Source organism: Pinus tabuliformis, chromosome 8 (assembly GCF_031772625.1).
Source record: "Pinus tabuliformis cultivar Carrire ecotype Pingquan chromosome 8, CPIR1, whole genome shotgun sequence".
Taxonomy (NCBI): domain Eukaryota; kingdom Viridiplantae; phylum Streptophyta; class Pinopsida; order Pinales; family Pinaceae; genus Pinus; species Pinus tabuliformis.
This window is the reverse complement of record NC_142294.1, coordinates 686,608,896-686,631,574: the sequence shown is the minus strand read 5'-3', so window position 1 is coordinate 686,631,574 and position 22,679 is coordinate 686,608,896. Positions and strand designations below refer to the sequence as shown.

The following is a 22,679-nucleotide window of genomic DNA, read 5'->3' as shown; positions in this document are numbered from 1 at the left end:
GCTTCACAGTTTATGCAGACTGTCTTATTTGATATAATCTCATATGGCCTTCTAAATTCTTTTAATGAACATTCACACCGTAGATGTTAAGGTGTTTAGTTCCAGCGAGTTTTTCTCACTACCGTTCTGGTAACCCCAGCTTGGGGCCCACTATCCTACTCTCCTCTAAGATAAAAAAACTCATGTCATCAAAAACTTATTTATTTTCTTTATATATGTAAATTAATTCCTCAGTATTCTATACAGTGCAATTTGACCTCCGTTTTGTTTTCTTGGAGTTACCAATAAACATATCAGCATCAGGGTTCTTCTCAACAGTCATCTATTAATATTTCTGTAATATTTGTCTGAGCCAGGTAACATTACAGCAAGCATAATAATGATATAAGAATTTATATTTTTCAAATAATTTTTACAGTCATTCTACTGCATTTAGGCTACTGTAATTTTCAGTTAACAATAATATCTATATTCACTGTTGAAATGATTTCTCCAGAAGCTGCTACATGCCTGGTCCGCCTGGTTTGTAGATACACTTCAGAAGTTCACCTGTATTCTTTGTTTGCTCTTGACCACCCAACCATGAGATCCATCGCCAAGACTGGAATCTCCCCCCGAGCTATCTTGTAGGCCCAAAGCCCTCAATAAGACACATGCAACTTGTGCCTGGTTATCTGGTCCTCACCAGACTTAACCAATTTTCCTCTTTTCTTTTCTGTCTGTCCTTACAGCACAGAATTTTTGTCTCTACCCTCCCTTTTCCCCTGGAGGCCTTTCCAGTTAGGGAGGGTAGTTTCATGCAGTTTTCACAACTGATTTCCTCTTCCAATCTTCCTTTCAGAAGTTGCCAGCATTTCAAGAAGTATATATTCCTTTTTAATATATATTTTAATTCACAATAATAAAATAATATGATTAAAGTTTTAAAAACAGTCTTTCAATTCTATCTTTTACCACAGTAAAATTCCAATATTTACATTTTCCGGGGTCATCACATCTCCCCCTCCTGAGATTGGACATCGTCCCGATGTCTGATTTTCACAAACAATTTCGGGTAAGCCTTTTTAATGAGCTCTTCATCTTCCCAAGTGGCCTCATCAGGCCCATAGTGCTGCCACTGCACTTTAACTTGGGTAATAGCTCGCTTCCGCAGCTGCACTTCTCTCCGGTCGAGGATGTTCATTGGCTCATCCACAACCTCGCCTTCCGGTTCGACCTGCAATCAACAACATTTCCAGTCATTTTCCTTTCTGGAATAAATTTTTAATTAGATCAACCGGATTAGTTCTTACCCGTATATCCTGCCATTTGATCACATGTTTAGGGTCGTAAATGTATTTTTTTAGTATAGAAACATGGAAGACATTGTGGATTCTAATATGGCTTGGCAGGGCGAGTTGGTAAGCTACCGGCCCAACTCTTGCCAAGACCTGGAAAGGTCCAAAATAACGGGGTGCAAGTTTGGCACAACCGCTCCATTGCAGGGTACTCTTTCTGGCTTGGATCCTCACATAAACATGGTCACCGACCTGGTATTCTTTGAACCTTCTTTTCCGATCAGCAAAGCTCTTTTGTCTGTCCTGAGCAGCCTTTAAATTAGTACGTACCCTTTTTACCATGTCCTCCATTTCTTTGAGCATTTCTGGCCCCAATCTTAATTTATCCTCAGGTCCACCCCAACTTGAGGGTGTACGGCATTTCCGCCCATACAAGACTTCAAAGGGGCTCATTTGTGTTGATGTGTGATATCCGTTATTATATGCAAATTCAACCAAATGTAAATATTCCTCCCACTGGGTTGGTTTCTACATTACGCATGCTCTTAACATGTCCTCCACCACTTGGTTCACTCGTTCTGTTTGACCGTCGGTCTGGGGATGATAGGCTGTGCTGAAATTCAGCTGTGTTCCCAGTTCGGTAAACAATGCTCTCCAAAAGGTTGACATGAATTTTACATCACGGTCAGATATTATTGTCTTCGGAAGTCCATGCAGTTTGAACACATTCTGCATAAAAATGTGAGCAATTTGCATAGCCCTGTAAGTGGACTGCACGGGTATAAAGTGTGCTGCCTTACTCATTTTGTCTACCACTACCATAATAGAATCATTGTTCTTCTTTGTCCGAGGCAATCCTGTTATGAAATCCATAGAAATAGTTTCCCATTTCTACTCCGGAATGGGTAAAGGTTGTAATAGCCCCGCTGGGTGTAGATGCTCTACTTTAATCTGTTGACACTCCAAACACCGTGCTAAGTATTCAGCTACATTCTTTTTCATTCTTGTCCAATGGTATTCTTTTCGAAGTGCGATGATCATTTTTTGGTACCCCGGATGTCTTGCATAGTGGCTGATGTGAAACTCATCCAAAATCAGATTTTTAAGACTATTTTTATTAGGTACATATAGCCTCTTATTATAATACAGCATTCCAGCATCATCTAATTCATATCCCTGCTGATTTTTTCCGCTGGAAAGTTATTGTACCTGCTGTTTTATTTGATGGTATTCAGCATCTTGATCTGCTGTTGTTTTTATCATTTCAATCAAGGGATTCTTCCATTTACTAGACGAAATTTCATACAAGAATTGCACCTTCTGACTTAATGCGTCGGCCACGTGGTTCTCCTTCCCTTTCAAATGCTTAATTTCAAAATCAAATCCACTTAAAAAATCTGCCCAGCGGGCTTGCCTCGTATTTAAGGTAGGTTGGCTGAAGTAATTTGTCAGACTGTGGTGGTCTATTAGCAACAGAAATTTTCTCCCCATGAGACTGTGGTGGTCTATTTAGCTAGTTGGGATGCAGTGATCGGTTGAATCTGCACGGGGCACTTAATCCCTTGCATTTCCTGCTTCTCTCCAAAGTCATCTTTGTAATAAATGGTTTTCGTTTTGCAGTTTACTAGTGACCAGTGTTTCTCTAACCAATCCATCCCAATCAGAACATCATATGAGCCCAGAGGAAGTACGTTCAAATCTGCCACTACTGGCTGTCCCGCTATGGTTAAAGAGCAGTTATTAATTTTTGCCAAACCTCGTCTCTTGGCCCCCGTAGCTAGCTGTACCAGCCATGGATTCTTGAATTTTTCAGGTTGTAGCTTACATTGTTCTACTATCTTTGGGCTAATATAACTTAAAGTAACTCCTGGATCAATTAGAATAGCTATAGAAAGATCTGAAATTTTACCTTCAAATTCCACCATAGTCGGCTGGTATTCCGCCTGACAATCGTCTAGGGCTGCGTTAATCCTTGGTATGCTACGTCCCACATCGCCAACGGTCGATGCTTCATGGATCTGAGATATCTGATCAATTCCTTTCCGCTGCGGGCAGTTTTTGACGTAATGTGGTCCTCCCCAACCCCAGCATTGAACTGGGGATCTGGCCATTCCTTCACCCTCCAGCCTGACAGGCTGTTCACTCACTCTAGATTCATTGATTGGCTTAGACCTAAGTGAACCTCTTTGTATAGTTCTACTGTTCTACCCTTTATTAATTCCCTTACTTCCACTGCTGCGACTTCCTTTATTGTTCCCAACTGTTTTATTACCTCTTTTTTCATTCCATCTTTTGTTTGGGGCATCTCCTTTCTGTTTATTCTGCTGGTAGCAGATTCTAGCCTTGCAGATAGCTTCATCCATCATCCTAGGATTGTCAAACTTAATCCTTTCTCGTATGTATAGGAGTAAACTACTAACAAATCTTTGCACCTTGGCTTTTTCTTCTTTAATATAGGGCACATAGCGAAGTAGGGAGGTAAAACGGTTGATAAACTCGTCCATAGTCTACTGTCCCAACCGTAAATCATGGATTTCCCTTACTTTTTCATCATAGAAGCGCTCAGTCAGATATCTTTCTTTGAAGTATTTCTGAAACTTCTCCTATGTTATGGTCCGTTCGCTTACCCCCTTGACGATCTTAACTTCCTCCCACCACAGGGTTGCTTTACCTTGTAACTGAAAGATGGCCAATCATGCCTTCAAGTTGTGGTCATATTCATACAACTGAAAATATTTGTTCATTTTAATTAACCATGCTTCAGCCGCTTCTTCGTGTTCCCCATCAAAATGTGGGGGTTTAATTTTTCGAAATTCTCCCTGTAGTTCCACTCTCTGACGTTTTGAAGTCTGTTGTTCGGATGCATTATCAGAATGGTCCTCCCTTTCTTCTGATTTTTCAGGTTCTGTTTGATAATTTCGTTCTTCTGTCATCCTCTGTTGTTCCACACTGGGATTAGCTAGTGGTGGGTTCTGCCTGTCTGACAAACTCTTCAAAATTCTTTCTTGTTCCACCGTCAGTCGTGCATTATCCTCTCGTAATCGTGCCATCTCATTCTTCAGTTCCTGAACCGTCTCTAGTATTGCAAGGTTCGTGCTACGTGTCTCCTCGCCAAGCTGTACCCACAGCTCTGGGTTATCCCTAGGATTTACTGCAGGTTCCTGACCTGCCATCGATCTATGCGGAGCACTGCCAGCTCTCTGCATATTCACTGTTTCTGTCTATTGTCTATTTGTTGTTGTTTTCCTGTGTCTCAACCCTAGAAATGGAACAAGAAGAGGAGTTAGTTAGATTAGTTGTCCTTCTTACAAATATAATGAGATGGTTATCTGTACATTGCTTGTTTTTTTTTTACATGTTGTTCCAGAGGTCACAGTATTGTAACTTTGCTCTGATACCAATTTGTCACGATCCTACCCATGATACATATAAATAAAATTTTATATTATTTTAATCTTTACATATTTAACCCTACCATAATCTTTATTCCGCACATACTCTGCCATGACATATAGTTTATTCGGGCTATTAACATCATTAGGAATTTATCGTACCAACGACAGTCTATTCAAATGTCTGGTTTATAGTTTTGTTTGTATGCATCATTTATATATATTTATTTGGCAACCGGATAAGTGCGCTGGCATATTGCAATGTGACCGGAGTAATATTCCGGCGTTGAGTTGTTGGGTTGTAATTAATTTTAAGGGCAGCTGTTTAATGCTCCCCAGCACAACTGGCCTGTCTTTCCTGCTCGACCATGTGAATACGCTGGGTCCCGTACCCTCGTCCCTCGCGCCTTTGGTTCCCGCTTCTTTTCAACGGCGTGGATCAACCGATCTGGATCCGAGGGTGGAGGTCTGTCGGAGGGTTTTAGGGTTCTTATTAAGTGGTTTGAGTTCCCACTCGGCTCATTTGGTCCCGACGCCGCTCCCGGGTTCAGCTTGTCTCTTCGCGCACCGGGTATTTCTTCCATTCACACCTCCACCGAGGTTTCATCTGCAACACAGGAGTTTCTCGTTCGATTTTCCAGGATTATTCCACACAGGTAATGGCATTTTTCACAGTTAAATCCATGATTTTACTATTATGATATTCTTTCATTACAGGTCTCTCTGTTGGTTTTACATGTGTATTAACAGCTCTCGTATTTCTCTGGTGTATGAAGGTGATGCTATGGTGATGAAACCTTCCAATACGCAGGACGATGGGCCCTCGGCAACCCGACCTCCTTCGCTGCATATCAGGTAAGTAATATCAAGCTCATTGATTCCTGGGTGCGGTGTTTGGGGTTTTCCCCTTTTGTCTATTGTGGCTACGAGATTTATACATACTCGTTTTTCTTTCACTGGCTTTCAGATTCCCTTAACCTGACTGAAGTTACCTAGGACAGGGTCCTTGAGGGTTTGCCTCCGAGGCTATTCATGGATTCTCATATTCTCAGGTTTTGTGATCTCGGCTTGCCCTATTGGGTTGTGAGGAACAGTCAGTTCCTTTCACACGGGAGGTGCCTTAGCAGTCCCAGTAGTTGAATTATCTCGGATGTCTTTCTGTCTTTTATGAATCATTATCCAGTTGTAATTATTTGAGTAACAAGTAGTAAAGACTACTAGTGGACTGGGTCGTGGAATATGGGACCTCTCTGTTTTTCAATGGATATTTTGTTTATATTTCCAGTTCGCCGTTTCCTGGAATTAATACTTACTCTGTAATTGTCATTTTATTTCTGGGTTTCCTCGGAAGGTTTTAATAGCAGACTAAACTGTATTTCTGAGAGCCTTGGCTCCGGTGCTTTGTGGACTTGTCACTCTGAAGTAGTTAATGCGATTTATAATATTGCCACAGTTGCTTATATGTGCTCTCAGGATTCTATGCTATGGCGGAACTGCCATTGTCTTTAGAGGAAAAACTAATGTATGCTGTCTGTTCTGTTTTCGACATATTGTTCCTTTTCGAGCTGTTAAGATTCCTTACTGTCGATATGTATTGTTTATGATAAAAGAGTTATGGTTATTGCTGAGAATAAATGTTTTAGTTGGTTTGAACAGTAGATTTCCTTCTGCTGTCGCATTTGCTACCGTGACTATGGTGAATCATGCGGTTTGCATTTTCGTTGTTTCATTAACTAAAGATACAGTAGAGTCTGGTTCTGGTTCATAACTTTCTCGAACCTTCTCTTAATATTATTCACGTTCTTTACGGTTTAACAGTTACCTCTGTCTATGTGTATTTTTTTTTATTTATATATAGTCGCTTCACAGTTTATGCAGACTGTCTTATTTGATATAATCTCATATGGCCTTCTAAATTCTTTTAATGAACATTCACACCGTAGATGTTAAGGTGTTTAGTTCCAGCGAGTTTTTCTCACTACCGTTCTGGTAACCCCAGCTTGGGGCCCGCTATCCTACTCTCCTCTAAGATGAACAAACTCATGTCATCAAAAACTTATTTATTTTCTTTATATATGTAAATTAATTCCTCAGTATTCTATACAGTGCAATTTGACCTCCGTTTTGTTTTCTTGGAGTTACCAATAAACATATCAGCATCAGGGTTCTTCTCAACAGTCATCTATTAATATTTCTGTAATATTTGTCTGAGCCAGGTAACATTACAGCAAGCATAATAATGATATAAGAATGTATATTTTTCAAATAATTTTCACAGCCATTCTACTGTATTTAGGCTACTGTAATTTTCAGTTAACAATAATATCTATATTCACTGTTGAAATGATTTCTCCAGAAGCTGCTACATACCTGGTCCGCCTGGTTTGTAGATACGCTTCAGAAGTTCACCTGTATTCTTTGTTTGCTCTTGACCACCCAACCATGAGATCCATCGCCAAGACTGGAATCTCCCCCCGAGCTATCTTGCAGGCCCAAAGCCCTCAACAAGACACATGCAACTTGTGCCTGGTTATCTGGTCCTCACCAGAGTTAACCAATTTTCCTCTTTTCTTTTCTGTCTTTCCTTACAACACAGAATTTTTGTCTCTACCCTCCCTTTTCCCCTGGAGGCCTTTCCAGTTAGGGAGGGTAGTTTCATGCAGTTTTCACAACTGATTTCCTCTTTCAATCTTCCTTTCAGAAGTTGCCAGCATTTCAAGAAGTATATATTCCTTTTTAATATATATTTTAATTCACAATAATAAAATAATATGATTAAAGTTTTAAAAACAGTCTTTCAATTCTATCTTTTACCACAGTAAAATTCCAATATTTACATTTTCTGGGGTCATCACACCTTCATTAAGAAATCAAAGACTGTTAAAAGCAACTCACTTCTATAATCTTGTTCACTTACAGATTCCTGAAAGTAACGGACTATCCGTGCTCGTAATTATTTTAGCAATACGCATTTCAATTCACCTTTCCTCTTCCAAAAATTAATTTCAATATTTGCGTCACTCTACATCTTGTTTGTTTGTGCATGAATTCTGAAACGAATTGAGATCACAGTACCCCCAACGACATTGAGAAAGAATCATGAAATGAGATCACCATGGCCGAACAACAATGACAAGCACCAATGTTGATCACACGACAATGCTGATTTATCATTTATTTTTAATATCGTTCTTGCAGCGAGCATACAATCATACAGCATATATATAACTATTTCATGTAAAGATTTAGGTATAGGTAACCACGAACGGCTCATATATTCAGTTATATTGCATTGCTCTGAGATATCGTTTTATGGATAGCGTAGATGGAAATGGTGACACGGTCTTCGGGATTAGTAGGAGGGTATGTCCTGTTATGCAATATCTTTGCCAGATAATCGCCGTAAATGAATTCTGTGTAAGCAGCAGGGCAGTTGATGTCAGTCGTGAACTGCGGAAGAGGCCTCGTCATCGTATTCGGTTTTGGAACGTCAGCCAATGCAAATGAACATCGTCGTCTCTCTTTACTATTCACAACTCGATGCACAGCACTCTTGAACCTGTTGTTGCTCCATACCTTCAATGCAGTACACCACACCACAAGGACTATGAATGAAATCAATAGATTAAATAGAAATACATGCTAAAGTGTATTAGCGAGGATACTTTCAGGTTTAGAATTATAAATGAAAATTACCAGCAACCAATATATCGTGGGCCATTGACCCTATTAATGTGGGCTGGCATCATATATCACCGGTTGGATTAGGTACTTCCCATAATACAACTAATAGTATATACTGCCTTCCGGCATTAACGGATCAATGACCGAGGATATAAGCCTTGCCAAAATTACCTGAAGACTCTCGCCGATATTGATGACCAGGGCACCCTTGGTAGGGGTGACGTCCACCCATTTTCCATCCTTGAGAACTTGGTACCCTCCACTCTCGTCTTGCCCAACCACCATTATGATGCTGCTGTCCTGATGCTCCCACGCTCCTATCTCTTCCTGTTGGCTCCTCTCTCTGGGATAGCAGAGAGGTTTCAAAACCTCAATCTTGGCCCCACCGAGCTCCTTGACGGCATTAGCAGGCAATCCGAGGCTTTGGGAAACGAGGCTCTCGATAAACTCCGCCGTTTCAGGTAGGAACATCAGCAGTTTCTCTATCACCGATCTGCTTCGTACGTTATGATCGTAAATTCATGGTTTGTGTGTCAATTGGCTTAAATTGCTACGAAGAAGAGGACTTGAGCTATTAATAATAGATGTCATACCGCAATTGAGGCATGTCCTCCGGAAAACGGTTGCACGCTGCTGGGCCACACAGATAGTACATAGTACATATACTCGTATGAATCCCATCTACCCGTTGGATATACATTGTAACCCATCATGGGAATCTCTAAGTGATCACCTCCCAATGCCCTGTTGAGATTTTCGGTTTTCATAAATTGGGCAAAAATCTCAGTGGGTGACAACAATAAGATTTTGTTGCTATATTAGTTCTATTTTGTTGGGAGAGAGTTAATACATCCTATATTTGTTGTAAGAGGATTTATGAGAGTGTCCGTACATATTGGGAGGTGTGAGAGTTTGTGAGGAAATTGATTATTTTGTAATCTCCTGTTTGATAATAAAGATTGCCGATGCCTATGTTTGGTGGACGTAGCCCAGATTGGTTGGGTGAACCACGTTAAACCTCTGTGTCATTTGTGTATGAGTTTATATGCTGTGTTTGTCTTTTATTTCCGCTGCACACCGTTTGCTCTAACAAGTGGTATCAGAGCGAGTTGGAGGAGCGGCGCAGTGGAGGAGTGGCGGGCCCAAGACTGCTGGAGGTGCATGGACGATTTATGCATTGGATCAGCGTTGACAAAGCAACGACTGGCTGTGACGTTGACTTGCTGCGTGGGACAGACACCGGGCAGCGTTGAAACCTTTGAAATTGCGCTGCTGGAACTGTTGCCTGTGCGTTGGATCAGGCAGTGTTGAAACAAGCATGGCCAGATCTGTCATCAATCTGATCTGCGTGGTATTAAATTACTCCCTGTTTGTTTGAGTGCTGTGAACTGGTGTACAGACAACACGCAGGACCCTTCACGATGTCGTTGGTTGGTATGCAGCGTTGACATGTGAATCTGCAGAGGTTAAAGTGCGGTGGACTGGTCATTCATATGTACAACGCAGGATTGTTAATTGTGGAGTTTTGCAGTGCTATGCGTGTTTTTCCAGAAATCGCCGAAAACTGCTGCGTGGAGGTGGAGCGTGGCTGTTGGCGCGTTCTCTTCAAAAACAGTCACGCCAAAATACTGGAACAGACGCGGATCCGACTTTATCCAACGCGCCAGTGCGCCAAGATCCTAATCAGCGCGGATCCAAAGGGAATAGAAGCACCAATTTCGGCACTCTACGCGTTTTTCTCTCCGGCGCAGATTGTCTGTTGTTAGGATAGCGCCAACACGCCAACTGCGTTGGTAAAACTACAATTGTTTTTTGGTCTTTTATTTTATAATTGCAATTTGGTACAGCAGAGCGTTTTTTTTTTATAGAAGGCGAAGGCATTGTGTGTTAAATCTTTATTTAATTGAGTAACTAGTTGGAATTGGAGATTGTTTTTTGGTTGATACAAGATGGCGAAAACTCAGAGTGCCCGGTTTGAAATCGAGAAGTTTAATGGCAAAAACAATTTCGAGATCTGGAAGGTAAAGATGCATGATCTGCTGGTACAACAAGGCGTGGCTAAGGCATTGTTGGGCAAATCCAAACAGCCATACAACATCACAGATAATGAGTGGGCCGAGATGGATGAAAGAGCAGTGAGTGCTATTCGGCTGTGTTTGGCGGATGATGTGTTGTTTAACATCGTGTCGGAGAAAACAGCTGCAGGCCTGTGGTCGAAGCTTGAGAAGCTCTACATGACGAAATCCTTGACAAATTGAATTCTCCTGAAGCGGCAGCTATACAGTTTGCGAATGAATGAAGCTTTGTTGTCCGAGGAGACAAGGAAGAGGTCGAATGCTGACACCTCTACATCAGAGGCAATGATGGCTAGAGGTCGTTCTAGAGAAAGACGCTCTGGTAAGCACAGCGACTCGCGTTCAAAATCGAAAGGGAAGAAGAGTAAAGTAAAGTGCTGGTTTTGTGGCAAATCGGGGCATTTGAAGAAGGATTGCTGGAAGCGACAACAATCTTCTAAAGAAGCTTCATCGACAGAGAAGAAGGAAGCAAACATGACAGATACAGGTTCGGCATCTGGTTCAGGTATGAGCGACGAAGTGTTATCAGTTAATTTGTCAAATCATGATCAACATTGGTTGTTAGATTCCGGTGCATCAAACCACATGTGTATTCATAGAGAATGGTTTAAGACGTATAGATCAATTAATGATGGAGTCGTGTACATGGGTAATGATGTCACATATAATATTGTGGGAATAGGGAGTGTACAGCTGCGAATGTTTGATGGGACAATTAAAATGTTAACTGATGTAAGACATGTACCAGATTTAAAGAAAAATCTAATTTCACTAGGAGCACTTGACACAAATGGATATAAAACTGTAATTCAAGGTGGAGTAATGAAAATTTACAAAGGTATTTTACTAGTAATGAAAGCTAAGAAGGTAGGAAATCTATTTCAGTTAGAAGGAAGAACAGGGTCAGATCATGTGTCTACGGTGTCTAAACATGACAGTAGTTCCATTCGCCTATGGCATCAAAGGTTGGGCCATATGAGCGAAAGAGGGTTAAAGATTTTGGCTGATCGCAAGTTACTTCCTAATCTAAGATTTGGAAAGTTAGATTTCTGTAAACATTGTCTGTTTGGCAAACAAAGTAAGCAAAAGTTTAAAACAGGTAAACATACTAGTAAAGGAATACTTGATTATATCCATTCAGATGTTTGGGGTCCAGCACCTACAACCTCGTATGGTGGCTCATCATATTTTGTATCGTTTATTGATGACTTTTCTAGGAAAGTGTGGGTCTACATGTTGAAAAGGAAGTTTGATGTTTTTACAGTTTTCAAACAGTTTAGAGAATTGGTAGAAAACATCATTGGTAGAACTATAAAATGTTTAAGAACTGACAATGGTGGTGAGTTTACCTCCAAGGAGTTTGAAAACTATTGCAAGGATGCAGGGATTGAAAGACATAAGACTACTGTTTATACTCCTCAGAAAAATGGAGTTGCTGAACGCATGAACAGGACTCTTTTGGAAAGAGCAAGGAGTATGCTTAGTAACGCCGGTTTACAGAAGGAATTGTGGACAGAAGCGGTGGCTACAACTTGTTATGTGATAAATCAGTCACCATCGACAGCGATAGGTTGCAAGATTCCTCAAGAGGTATGGAAAGGTCACCCTTGTGATTATTCTAAAATCAGAGTGTTTGGTTGTGATGCATATGCTCTAGTGCCTAAACATCAGCGAACTAAATTAGATCCAAAATCAAAAAGGTATATCTTTGTTGGATATGGTGATGGAACAAAGGGATTTAGATTGTGGGATCCTACTACCCGCAAAATCATCATCAACAGAGATGTAAAGTTTAATGAATCCTCTCTTGTACAGTTAGATGTAGATAATAAATTGAAACAGGATGATGTATCTGATTTTCAGCACATTCAGTTTGACAGCAATTCTAATGATAGTCATGATGACCATAGTTCAGATTCTAGTCATGAACAGGTTTCATAATCAGATTATGAACAGGGTTCAGATGTAGATTATGAACAGGTCTCATATGGTGATCATGAAGAAGTTCCTACAGATGGTAGTTAGCTAATTGTGGAAGCACCAGAAACATCCTTAAGGAGGTCTACAGGAATCAAACGCCCTCCGAAAAGGTATGATGATTATGTTACTTCAGTTGCATTTACCGCTAATGACGATGAACCTCTGTGCTATCAGGAAGCTATAGAAGGTTTGAAAAGTGACAAATGGAAAGCAGCTATGAAGGACGAAATGATGGCCTTAGGTAAGAATGGCACATGGGATCTGGTTGAACTTCCGAAAGATAGGAAAACTGTCAGATGTAAATGGGTTTTCAAGGTGAAACGGGGTGTGAATGATACGGAGGACAGATACAAAGTGAGGCTGGTTGCAAAAGGATTTTCTTAGAAAGCAGGCATTGACTTTCATGAGATATTTTCACCAGTTGTTAAAATAGTTTCAATTAGAATTGTGTTAGCATTAGTCGCTTTGCTTGATTTAGAATTACATCAACTAGATGTTAAGACTGTATTTTTACATGGAGATTTAGATGAGGAAATTTATATGGAACAACCGGAAGGATTTGTTCAACATCGCAATAAGAAATTTGTCTGCAGGCTCAAGAAATCATTGTATGGCCTGAAGCAGTCGCCTCGACAATGGTACAAGAAGTTTGATTCTTTCATGTTGAGTCAAAAATATATAAGAAGTGAATATGATCATTGTGTTTACTTTAAGCAATTACGTAATGGCATGTTCATTATCTTAGTGTTGTATGTTGACGATATGCTTTTAGCAAGCAAAAGCATTGAAGAAATCAACAGGTTAAAGACTCAGATGGCAAGGACATTTGATATGAAAGATCTAGGAGCAGCAGGACAGATTTTGGGCATGGAGATTTTCAGAGACAGGAGCAATGGTAAGCTGTGGCTATCACAACAGAAGTATATTGAGAAAATACTTTTGAGGTTTGGTATGAACAATGTGAAGCCTGTGTCAGTCCCTTTAGCTTCCCATTTTAAGCTTTCTTCCAGTTTATGTCCTAATACAGATGAAGAAAAGGAATATATGTCTCGAATTCCATATGCCAATGTAGTAGGATGTTTGATGTATGCGATGGTTTGTACTCGACCAGATATTTCACATGCAGTTGGGGTTGTCAGCAGGTATATGGCAAATCCAGGTAAAGAACACTGGTCAGCAGTGAAATGGGTGCTTCGGTATTTGAGAGGCACAAGTAGTTATTGTATCACTTACAATAAGAGTAGTGAATTTGTTTGCGGGTATGTTGATTCCGATTTTGCAGGTGATTTGGATAAGAGAAGGTCAACTTCAGGGTATGTCTTTGCTCTTGCAGGTGGAGCTATTAGCTGGATGTCAAAGCTACAAAACATTGTTGTTTTATCCACTACTGAAGCAGAATACATTGTTGCTTCTCATGCTTGCAAAGAAGCGATTTGGCTGAAAGGTTTGCTTGGTGAGTTTGGTAGGTTACAGGACAACATCAAGTTACTTTGTGATAGTCAAAGTGCAATACATTTGGCTAAGAATCCGACCTATCACAGTAAATCAAAACATATACCAATAAAGTACCATTTTGTGAGACAGGTTATCACTGAAAGGGGAGTCTCTCTTGAAAAGGTGCATACAAAGGAAAACTGTGCAGACATGTTCATGAAACCAGTTTTGTTAGAGAAGCTACGTTGGTGTTTGGCTTCTCTTGGCTTGCAGAAAAGATAAAATAATAAATGAACAGGGTATCAGGCTAATTGTTGTCAAGGTGGAGATTGTTGAGATTTTCGGTTTTCATAAATTGGGCAAAAATCTCAGTAGGTGACAACAATAAGATTTTGTTGCTATATTAGCTCTATTTTGTTGGGAGAGAGTTAATACATCCTATATTTGTTGTAAGAGGATTTATGAGACAGTTAGATTCTCTGAGCTATAAAATAGATGTCCGTACAGATTGGGAGGTGTGAGAGTTTGTGAGGAAATTGATTATTTTGTAATCTCCTGTTTGATAATAAAGATTGCCGATGCCTATGTTTGGTGGACGTAGCCCAGATTGGTTGGGTGAACCACGTTAAACCTCTGTGTCATTTGTGTATGAGTTTATATGCTGTGTTTGTCTTTTATTTTCGCTGCGCACCGTTTGCTCTAACATGCCCGTGCTTTGACTTTCAGCTTCTCTTCTTTGGGATACTCGAAGAATACACACAAAGTAGTCAGCGCTTCTTCAATAAGTTGTATGGGGATTCCATGGTTTATGACATAGGAAAAATCCCCACTCTTCACATGCCTTGCCTATCTGTGTAACAATAGCTAACTCCGTCGTTCGAGCCGCTGAAGGATCACGAGGATCCAACGCAGGACCAAGATCGATCACAGGAATTGCGGCCTCCTTGCCCGAATCAAGTCCCGTTAGTTGGTGAGCAACTGTAGAATCCATATGTTGCATATTTCTAATACTCAATAATAACTTAGAAACATAGAGGTAAGCAGGCAAGAGCACGATTCTTCTATATTAGAAAAAGGAAATGGTGAGAAAGACTGTAACAATTTTATCATATATTTATTGGGTTAGATAATATAAGAGAAAGTGTTTTTCATGTTTTACTCTCCCCGTATCTTAAAAAAGGCATATTCTCTCGTCCTAAAATATCTTGGGAATATTTTGGGAATAGACTAACTTCCTTTTTCACTTTAGAGATTACCAGAATTAGTTCTAAATCTTTGCAATATTCATTCTCTTCTTAACTACAAAAAAATAATTCTGATTACCAAACATGTGTTGATAACCTCTTTATAGTATCTTAACTTTCTTTTGCTCTCAAATTTTTATCACTCCCCAACTTATCCTTAAATTATCACTATACATTAGTATATGAATAAGATTATATTAAAATAATACTATATAATATTTAATACACATAAAGGTTATAATAATTATATTATATGTATAATGGATTTTTATATTTTAATATTGTTTAATTTCTATTAATAGTTAATAAAGTTTAGATATATATATATATATATATATATATATATATATATATATATATATATTTTATTTATTAATAGCCTTTAAAACTTAATTAATTTATCTTCATAAATTCATAATGTTAAAACTTAATTAATCTAGGTTCATAAATTCATAATGTTAAAAAGGTGAGAAACATTGAATACTAAAAAAATTGTTGAGTCTTGCCGATAGTTGTGCGAAACACTTTAAATAAGCTTATCGTTATTCAGTTATAATAAAGCATTTTAAATATTAGTATATTTAAGCATAAATATATATTAATTTAAATTAATTAGACACTAAATAGTTTTATGTTTTTTGGCTTTAAAAATTAGTTTAATATTTTTATAAATTTACAAATTATATATATATATCTTACTGGTAATTACAAATATAGTTATATTGGAACATTTTAATATATTAATTATAATATAACATACCGATAAATATATAACTATACTAATATATTTAATATAATCGTTTAACATAACTATAACTAATATATATTAATATATATTCTTATTAGATAAAATAGGATATAGTTAGAATTAATATTATAATATTATTTTATATATAATATGAGTTTTGGTATAAAATATATATATATATATATATAAGTTGTGGAGGTTAATCATCATTATCAATATTTAATATAACATTTTAACCTAACTAATATATATTAATATACATATTTTTATTAGATAAAATAAGATATAGTTATAATTAATATTATAATATTATTTTATATATAATATGGGTCTTGCTCTATATATATATATGAATTTTTGGTAGAAGTGGATGTTAATCATCATTATCATCAATATTAGGTACTTGCAATTATAGAGAAACATTTCAAATATTAATATAAGTTACAATGTTGTTGGAGATTAGTTTTTGGATTTAGGACAAAATAATATATAGTTATAATTAATATTATAATATTATTTTATATATAGTATTAATGTTTTTATGTAATTGTGGTGAAAGGAAAATTTTACAACTTAGTATGAGGGTGATGTACGATTTTTTATGTGCTCAACCTAGAGTTGACATCATTATCATCAATATTAGTTACTTGCAATTGTAGAGAAACATTTCAAATATTAATATAAGTTACGATGTTGTTGGAGCTTAGTTTTTGGATTTAGGACAAAATAATATATAGTTATAATTAATATTATAATATTATTTTATATATAATATTAATGTTTTTCTGTAATTGTGGTGAAAGGAAAATTTTACAACTTGTATGAGGGTGATGTACGATTTTTTCTGTGCTCAACCTAGAGTTGACACATGTTCTGTAACATCCCTGCTAGACCTTGTGTAAAAATACATTGGATTATAGTTATTTTATGGAATTTACTAACATGTAATATTCTCAATAACTTATTCCATATTCTTTAACTCACCATTAGATAAAATCATCATTGTTACATAAAATAACTTGACCTCATGTAAAAATACATTGGATTATAGTTATTTTACAGAATTTAATAACATGTAATATTCTCAATAACTTATTCCATATTCCTTAACTAACCATTAGATAAAATCATCATCATTACATAATGTAACTTTAGAAATGGAATAGTATTCCTTAACTGACCATTACATAAAATCATCGTCATTACATAAACATTACATAATGTAACTTTAGAAATGGAATAGTATTCCTTAACTGACCATTACATAAAATCATCGTCATTACATAAAGTAGCTTTACAAATGGAATAAAAAGTCAAATAACGTAACAACCATTGTTGCAGCATATTAATTATGCAGTTATTCACATATTTGATGATGTAAGTGTCAACGCCATATAAGGAAACAACATCATTAGAATGGAATAATAGGAAAACACATCAATGGACCAAGAGAAAGGAATGATTGTATTTTAATATTATAGGTATGAAAATTTGTTGAATGAAAGTCAGTCTAGTGGGAAACTCAACGTAAGATTGTTTCATCTCTTACTTTGCCACTCTTGACTATAGTAGTGTGGTAGAAATTATCGATTCGACAAAAAATACCGTGTTAGGAGTCTCATTGAAATGAGGGATTTAAACATTTAATGATAAGTTATCTATGCATCAGTTTCTTAATATAATTTTGATATCCATGAGATCAATAACTATTATATCAGATTCACTTTCGAAAATAAATTGCATAGGCATGAGATTAATATATGTTATGCTAGGTTTTCTTTAGAAAAGAAGTAAATGTTTGCATATATGAAAATAACTACTGTGAAAAGAAGTATATGGTTGCATGTAAGAAAATAGCTGTTGTGCAAAGAAGTATAGGTTGCATGTAAAAATAGTTGTCACATCTTGACGTTTGATTTTTCTTAAATATTACACAATATTCTTTAAAATTTGGAAAATCTATTTTCAAATTTTTGAAAATCGAGCCCAAAGTTAATAACTAAAATGAAAAATTATTTTATAATTAAAGCTGGACAAATGGTCTGGAAAGATTCAATCTAAACTTCCACACCATGACATGTATGTAAAAAATGAAAAAGGATTTTTTAAATTATATCCCTTCCATTCTAAACTTCCAAACCATGACAAGTATGTAAAAAATGGGAAAGGATTTTTTAAATTATCTCGCTTCCAACAACGTCTTTTTGTTTTCAAAAATTCGTTCGTATGTTTGTTTTAAAAAATTCATGAGAAAGGATTTTTTAAATTATCTCGCTTCCAACAACGTCTTTTTGTTTTCAAAAATTCGTTTGTCTTTTTGTTTTCAAAAATTCGTTTCTTGATGTTTGGAAACCACAACCAAATTTGATGACTAAAACAGGAAAAATGGAGAACCACCTTCCATCTAAAAAGATAGAGAAACTATGCGTTGATTCACAAAGAATATTATGTGAGTATCATGTGCATAATAAGGACAAGTAGCCAAGTTTTCTTTATTAATTATTTTAATATTTTTTGTGCTTAAACGCATAGAAGTAATAGTTATTTTGCGAGTTTCTTTAGAAGGAAACACGTGTCGGCATGAAAGAAAAGTTACGGTGTTACATTTTCATAGAAAAGAATAATCGTTCCTTTTGGAAGAGACTTTGTTGCTTCTTGCGTAAAAATAATGATTGTTTCTTTAGGAAAATACCATGTTGCTTCTTGCATGAAAATATTAATTGCTTTTTGGTAAAAGATTATGTTATTTTATATATGTTGTTCGTGTTTCAAAAAGATAAACGATTCCGATAAATTCATTGGAAATCATGCAGTAAATAATGATTGTTGTAAAAGACAATTGGAAAGAAACATGTATTTCCATGTTTTATTGCTTTATATTTTCTTGGAAAGAAAAATGTCTTTGATTTCACGTTTTTTTTTCAGAAAAATGTCTTTGATTTCACGTTTATTTTTTCAGAAAAATGTCTTTGATTTCACGTTATCTCTTCATAAAAATATATATGTAAGAAAACATGTATATGCATATGTGAAAGTGTGGCTACTATGTTTTTGATTTCTTGGAAAAGAAATATATCTTTGCATGTACAAAAATAGAATTATTAAGTTTGTTATTTCTTTAGAGAAAATAAGTTATTTGTGTGCACTAAATAGAACTATTATGTTGATATTTCTTGAAAAGAAGTAAGTTATGCACAAAATGAAAACTCTGTTTGATATTTCTTTGCATGAAAAATAGAAATATTGTGTTTGAAATTTTGAAAGGAAGTATGATCTTTGTATCCATGAAAAGTATAACTATGATGTTGGATTCTTTAAAAAAAAATATGTAGGGAAAGAATATAACTATTGTGTTCAACCTTTTGAAGAGAAATATGAATATGCATGCAAAAAAGAATAATTATTATGTTAGACCTTGGAAAATAAAACAATTATTGCATGCAATAAATGCATTAGTTTTCTTTGGAAAATGCATATTCCACACATAAGAAATAATAACTAACAGGTTAGTTTTCTTTTAGAGCAAAATATAAATAATAACTAACAGGTTAGTTTTCTTTTAGAACGAAATATATATTTGTATGTACAATGGACTTTGTAAATAACTCTCTCTCATACAAGATGCTTTTGGGAAAGGCACTTGCATTTGCATGCATGATAGTAGTATTTATTATGTTAGCCTTCTCTTGGAAGGACACATGCATTTTCATGCATAATAATAATAATAATATCTATTGTATTGGAAATATGATTTAATTACAAGTACAAATAAGAAGTTGAGGGGCTAACATTCTTTGAATTTTTCTATCCGTTTATGGCTCTTCTAAAGAACTCTTACTGGTCTGGAAGTTAAGTGGTATATCGAATTACCACAAGCTTTTTTCAACAATTTTAGTTCCGTAGCAACTACGTTTCTAACTCACTTTCAATTGGCTATTTGTTATGAAACAGAAGCTGAAATTTTGACCAATTTTAATAAATTTGATTCCACCGATATTTCAAATCATACTCATGAGTGGAGACATCGACATCGATTAGTTAAGGCCTACATTCCTGATTAGTTATTGGTTGAATGACTCATAATTTTTTTGTTAGCCCCCATAACTGAAGATGTTGATAAGGGTAGAGTCGTTACTAAAGAGTAATTAATTTCTCATGCCCAATATCTTGACTTGATCTATACTCAGTCTGGAATTATCTACAATAAAATACCCAATGATCTGAGACCTCAAAACATTGTTCCACGCACCTGTACCAAAGAATCACATGCCACTAATGGTGTGATTGGTTTGGCTAGTCATCAGTCAGTGAGTAAACTATTTGGTTCATCTCTTACTGTGACTCATCAAAACCCATCTTCCACTAATCCTACAATTACTTCCGAGATTAATGGTGTCTAATCCATAAAGGGGAAAATATCAACAACTAAGAAGTAAGAAGAAAGGAAAATCAAATAAGAAGAAAGATAATTCTCTGCAGGAAAAACAAAACAATCAGTCTTCTGAGGAAAAATGTAAACCTCGTTACCAATGCCTAATTTGTAATGAGGAACATTTTACTAGAGATTGTCTACATCGTATAGAATTTAACCAATTCCTAAAGCCAACGTTTGGCACACCTTTCATGTTTACAGGTCCCTTTTTGAATCAAGAGACACACATGGTCATGCTTGATTCTACTTCCCCTTCCCAAGTGTTGATGCTCTCTTCCGCCAATCAGAAGAGTGATGTTTTGCTTGCCACAAGGAATAAGGACTATGGGAATCCACCTCCTTAGACTGGTAAGGCTACTGATGAACTTGCCAACTCTGCTAAATATCCTTTGGATCCTCCTACTATGACAGCTGCTGAATTTATTATTAAATCTCCTAAGGGAGTTATCCATAAATCAACATTTAACTTTCATGTAAGAGCGGATAAAAATTATAACATAGTTGAGGACCTAGTGCAAGCTCCCTCTTCTATGTCGACTCTTGAAGTGTTACGAAATTGTCCCGCTCAAAAGAAGGATTTACTCATAATCATTGGAAGGATTGATCCTTCATATTCCAACCTTGTTGTTTTTAACTAGGAGAACCATACTCTGAAATTTCCAGAGCAACTGGTGTTTATGATCCACATTCTTGTTTGCAGTAAAAATATTCATTGGACAATTGTAGATGGATGTGCCTCGAATTGTATCATGTCACTTACATGTTGGAAATTTGTTGGCTCTCCACAAATGAGTCAGTCACCCACTAATCTCAAGGCTTTTGATGGTAGAGGCTTCAAGCCTCTTAGGATTGTAAATTCACTGCAAGTAGAACTAGCTAGTAAAGTGGTCTTGATAGAAGTTGAGGTTATAGATGGACCATTGGATTACAATATTCTATTAAGATGCACATGGTTTTATTCCATGGTTCTTTTGGTTTTGACCCATTTCAAGATGATTCTTTCCCTCACCAGGAGGGCATCATAGCCATTGACCAACTTCAATTCTTTGTTAGTAGTTCTCAGACCACTGAAAGCATTCCACTTGTGGGTGAATTAGTATGGTCATATCAGCATTTCAGAGTAGGATTACTTAAGGATTCTTCGCTAATTGGAACCTTTTCCTTTCCTCCTCCTCTTCCTTATCCCCTTCCTACTCCAGACATTCCAAAACTGATTACCTCTATTAATATGATTTCTTCTTGTACTTTTCCATATGATCTGTGGATAGTACCTGATTCCTCTAATATTGATGAATTCGATGACTGTATGTTGCTCAATCCCATTGAGCTTGCATATGAAGCAATCTATTAGGCCTATTTGGCAGATTCTCATTTTATTTCCTCAGTAAATTGGGTTAACCATTCTTTTTTGTTCCTCCTATAACTATTCCTTCGGTACATTCCCCACTGATGAAAGAATCATTTATAGTACGATGTCCGATGAGGAACCTTGGGACGATAATCATCATCATGCCTTGTTACCTGCAAATCTTGAGAATAATCTTGATGATACTTATTCACAATTTTACTGCAATTTTCAAGGATTTTGTTTCCATTCATGATGTAGACTCTCAGAAGAACCTATCGAATATCGAAGAGACCATTCCTCTTGACAAGGTGAGTGAGAGTCTAAATATTAGTTGTTTCCTTGTCTCTACCCTTGCTTGCAGTTTCTTGGGGCTTTCTGCTCACATCCTTAGAGTATTTCATTGATTTTTCATCCTTAATGACTCCAATGGCACACAAGTTCTTTTCAAAAAAAATAGCCTCTTCACATCTTTCTAAAAGTGTTGACTTCACAACTCGCTTGACGAACTGCGCAATGGTGGTTGGCAGTGCAAACATGTAATAATCGATAGTGATGGAGTCATGAGGTTTGGTGTCTGCTGCAAACTTGTTCAAAATATGCATAAACCTCTTATTGAAGTCTTTCACTTTCTCTTTTCCCTCCATCTTGAGGCTTCCCAATTCTTTGAGTAGCATGGTTGGGGTAATGTCAACAGCAAAATTTTCAAGGAACATACATTTGAAAGAACCCCAGTTCTGTATGGAGTTGGGTGGAAGGTTGTGATACCAAGCAATTGCACAACCTTCCAAGGTACATGGAAACAATCTACATGCTGCGTTGTCATAACGTACCTCAAGGGTCTGCATCAGTAGGTAGAAGTTGTCTAAATTGTCTTCTTCCTTCACTACGTTGTGAGGGTTAAACTTGATGTTCATTCTCTCTGCTCGCTCCGGCATCTTGTGTAGAACAACGAGGAGAGCCAATGGTCCCTGATTCATCCATTCAAGGTTTGGGTCGGCCATATCTTTGTCTTCTTCTTCCTCTTCCTCTCCCTCGGAGTTTGATGGTTCGGGGTCTAAGTCTATC

The 22,679-nt window shown here is 36.8% G+C and overlaps 1 protein-coding gene across 1 annotated transcript; it reads right to left on the bottom strand.

Moving 5' to 3' along the window:
• Positions 1 to 7,951: 7,951 nt before the first annotated feature.
• On the bottom strand, positions 7,952 to 9,053 carry LOC149237445 (putative flavonol synthase 5). The gene is made up of 3 exons (XM_089369274.1): positions 8,947 to 9,053; positions 8,525 to 8,846; positions 7,952 to 8,245 (listed from the first exon to the last, which is right to left on the bottom strand). Exons 1-3 carry the CDS (start codon positions 9,051 to 9,053, stop codon positions 7,952 to 7,954), a joined length of 723 nt encoding a protein of 240 aa, XP_089225400.1.
• Positions 9,054 to 22,679: the final 13,626 nt, after the last annotated feature.